The 3,670-nt window shown below is 39.1% G+C and overlaps 1 protein-coding gene across 1 annotated transcript; it reads left to right on the top strand.

The window, feature by feature from the left end:
• LOC113759392 (transcription factor bHLH91-like) lies at positions 1-1,717 on the top strand. Its single transcript, XM_027301963.1, has 3 exons — positions 1-966; positions 1,098-1,505; positions 1,616-1,717. Exons 1-3 carry the CDS (start codon positions 1-3, stop codon positions 1,715-1,717), a joined length of 1,476 nt encoding a protein of 491 aa, XP_027157764.1.
• The last annotated feature ends 1,953 nt before the right edge of the window (positions 1,718-3,670 follow it).

The raw sequence follows: 3,670 nt of genomic DNA, 5'->3' as shown, positions 1-3,670 counted from the left end.
ATGCTTGTAGAAAGTGCTTGTTTTGATCCTCATCCTATGCAAGGAGGGGGGCTGGTTGGGGATGGTTTTTCACAAACCCATGTCCCAAATTGCAGCCCTAGCTTTTCCATGGAGGATCATCCCTACCACCAACGAAATGCCTCCCAGCCACAACAGCAAGTAGTTTCTGCCGCGGCCTCAGCCGCAGGCATGGAGATGGAGCTTCAGCAGCAACTCAATATTGAGATGGAACACACTAACTTGCAAGACATGGTTCATGAGTCTAACCGCAACCAGATTTTATCATCTTGTGATCCATCAAACTGGGAAGATGTGAATTTTATCTATCACCACCAACAACAACTACAAGATCATCACCAGCAGCACCACCAGCACATGCAACAAGTTGATATGCAAAACATTCAGCATCATCACTTCAGTATGCCATTGCCTGACACCCCATATCCTCCAACTCCTGATCTCCTTAACATGCTACCTTTACCAAGATGTTCACCTTCCGCTTTGCTAGTACCAAATACATCGATCTCTTTTGCAAACTCGTCAGCCCAAAAACCTTCAAATTTTTTAAGTTCATTAGGCCTTCTCGGGGACCTTTCCGGGACCGACGGCGTGACAACGCCCTCACCTGTTGTTTATGACCCTTTATTGCCTGTGAATCTTCCCCCACAGCCCCCTTTGTTGAGGGAGTTGATTCACTCTTTCCCACATGGCTATAACTTGGGAGGTTCAAGGAATGATTCCTTGTTTACTGGTGTAGATGATAGAGAGGCCAGTGGCTGTTTGTTCCAAGATGGAGATGGTAGGAGTTATGAAAATGGGGTTTTTGAGTTCACTGCGGATGTGAAGTGTTTAGGTAAAGGTAGAGATGGTAAGGGTAGAAAGCATTTTACCACTGAAAGGCAAAGGAGGGTGCAAATTAATGACAAGTACCAAGCTTTAAGGAGTTTGGTTCCCAATCCCAGTAAGGTAATGATTGAAACTTTTCAGGTTGTTAATTGAATGTTAAATTTGTTTACCAGATTTAGTTGTCAAGAGTTCCTATCTATCTATGCACACATCTGTATCAGCTTTTCTGATGTTTTATGTCTCCATCCCAGAATGATAGAGCCTCAGTTGTGGGAGATGCAATTGGATATATCAATGAGCTCAAGAGGACGGTGGCTGAACTCAAAATTCTGGTGGAGAAGAAGAGATGCAGCAGAGATAGAAATAAAAGGCATAAAGTAGAAGATGGTGCAGAAGGGGCTGCTGTCAAGACTGAGGATGATCTTGATCAGCCCTACGATGGATCATCACTACGGAGTTCATGGCTTCATAGGAAGTCCAAGTCTACAGAAGTTGATGTGCGCATCATTGATGACGAAGTCACTGTAAAACTTGTTCAGCAGAAGAGAATCAACTGCCTTCTGTTTGTATCGAAAGTCCTTGACGAACTTCAGTTGGATCTTCACCATGTTGCTGGTGGGCTAATTGGAGATTACTACAGCTTTTTGTTCAATTCTAAGGTCATGATAACTCATTTTCATAATTAGTAAGCACACTTAATTTCCTGAAACTGTTTTACCTTGTGATTTTGGAAATATGACAAAGTCATGGTTTAATTTGAATCTGGCAGATTTCTGAAGGTTCCACCGTTTATGCACATGCCATAGCAAACAAGCTCATTGAGGTTGTGGACAAACAATATGCAGCTGTTCAACCAACCAGCAGCTATTAAACGATTAAAGAATTTTCGGATGTGATGTACTATTTCTGGTTCATATTTTCAAGTTTGTAGCTCAAAATTCTTGAGCTAGCCTCAGGGTTAGTCTAATTATCTAGTCTGCAATTTTCTGCAGTCTTGGAGGGCTTGAACTGATGATAAAAGGTGCTTCCTTGAAGATGCAAGGTACAAGGCTGGTTGAAGGTTGTTTTTTCTCCTTGGTCCTGAGCAAGATGCAGAGCCTTATTTCACTCTTCTAATTGACTGTGTGTTTGGTATTTCGTGCATCTATGGTCTGTGATGTAAGTTTGAAGTTTAACTTATTGGAACAAAACATTACTTGAAAAAGGAAAACCGTTTTCCAGACTTCATTGTGGAGCTAATCTGTAGTCTGTCAGCATTTCTGTCTACTCCTGTCTCAAGATGATTTTACAATAGCACTACAATTTGAGGCCTGCACACTGAGTTAAAGAGTATTATTATCTCATCTTGACTCCTCCTGTCCAACAATGTGCTGAGCAATTCAATCTACAACTTTGTCTTGAAGTAACGGATAGCTTTCTTGATCATCAGTAGTGTAGTATTAGTTCCTTTGCAAATTGGCTGATTGAAAAACTTGAAACTTAAAAAGTCGGCCTCCTTCGAATTCATGACCTGATGTTTATGTCCAAATTTTGCAAAGAAGCACATTTTTTTTTTTTGCTATTTACTTAATTTTTCAACTCATTGCAGATTAAGTGTACTATAAAACATAAACTGCAAAGCTTGATTCCAATCAGTGAATGTTAACTTTCCAATACTGCATTTCCAAGAAAGCAAATAACTGGTCAAACTTTCAGTTGCAGTCTTTCCCCTTTAGGTTAGGCACCGGTGCATAAAGTATTACCTGCACTAGGAGATGTTGAGAATAGATAGACCCTTTTTGTTTTGATTTGCAGCCTCATGATTGTACTAGACTGCTAATTTCATTTGCCACCCAAAACCCTCTCCAAAACGAAACCCCCAAAGAAAAGAAATAGCTGTCACGCACGAAATATCAGCAACTGTTGGTAATTCACAAGACCAAGAAAAAGAAAAACAAAGTCAGCAAAGGCAATTTCATTATTTGCATGGCAGGGATTTGGATGTACAGTCTCGTTGGGACAATAGGCTTTATCCTTGAAAATGAAAACCTGAACAAAGTTCTCTTAAATTGATCATCAACTGCTTCTTCTGGTGTCGTACTGCCTGACTTATTAGTCTTCATGCTGCTCATGATCATCATGGCGGCAACTTAATGTTGGTGATCATCACAAGGCTTCACGCTGCTTCTTCTTCACGGAAAACATAGAGATTTTTTTGATAGAAAATTCCTTTCCAAACAATGCCTTAATGTTGCAAAATCTTTTCCTATAAAATCATGGAAGAAAAGGGCTACTTTTTCTTGTGTTTTAGAAATGTGAAATGATACTAAAAGGGGGAAAGAAGCAAAAAAAATTTTTTTAATGAAAAATGGTTCATTTGAATTTTAAACAATCACGATGAATCTAACATAAGGGCAAGTTTGAAAATTCGACAAACCAAATGTTATGAAAAATATGGGATCATAAAAGAATGTTGTTATAAAACAAATGACAAAAGACTCTCATAAAATGAGAAAAAAAAAAGACAATTGCACTATTATCTCCAAAAATATGTGAAATTCTACACTTGAAGTGCGGGTCGGGTTAATAACAATCCGACCCATATGACTTTGTTAGAACAAACTCCTCCTGCAACGCGCCACAGTAAAAGCAGAGGATCAATGACCTTAATTTTTGGGCCAAATCCTATTGGTCTTGAGATTTTTCTGATGAGTGGACCTCTTTTTGCCAACCCATAATGATTATCAGGCTTCAACCAAAACTATACTCGTATGAACATTACAAACATAAAAATGCCAAACAATATATAATGATATCTTGCAAGATTGAAGCTAGTATAATTGAG

The sequence above is a fragment of the Coffea eugenioides genome, chromosome 2, assembly GCF_003713205.1.
Source record: "Coffea eugenioides isolate CCC68of chromosome 2, Ceug_1.0, whole genome shotgun sequence".
NCBI classification, from domain to species: domain Eukaryota; kingdom Viridiplantae; phylum Streptophyta; class Magnoliopsida; order Gentianales; family Rubiaceae; genus Coffea; species Coffea eugenioides.
This window is presented reverse-complemented; position numbering and strand designations above follow the sequence as displayed.

What these genes read in the sequence shown, in the direction of transcription:
- LOC113759392 (XM_027301963.1), top strand. Translation starts at nt 1, where the DNA reads ATGCTTGTAGAAAGTGCTTGTTTTGATCCTCATCCTATGCAAGGAGGG. An exon ending in TGGTTCCCAATCCCAGTAAG is followed by an intron (nt 967 to 1,097) that starts GTAATGATTGAA and finishes TCTCCATCCCAG; the next exon opens with AATGATAGAGCCTCAGTTGT. An exon ending in GCTTTTTGTTCAATTCTAAG is followed by an intron (nt 1,506 to 1,615) that starts GTCATGATAACT and finishes TGAATCTGGCAG; the next exon opens with ATTTCTGAAGGTTCCACCGT.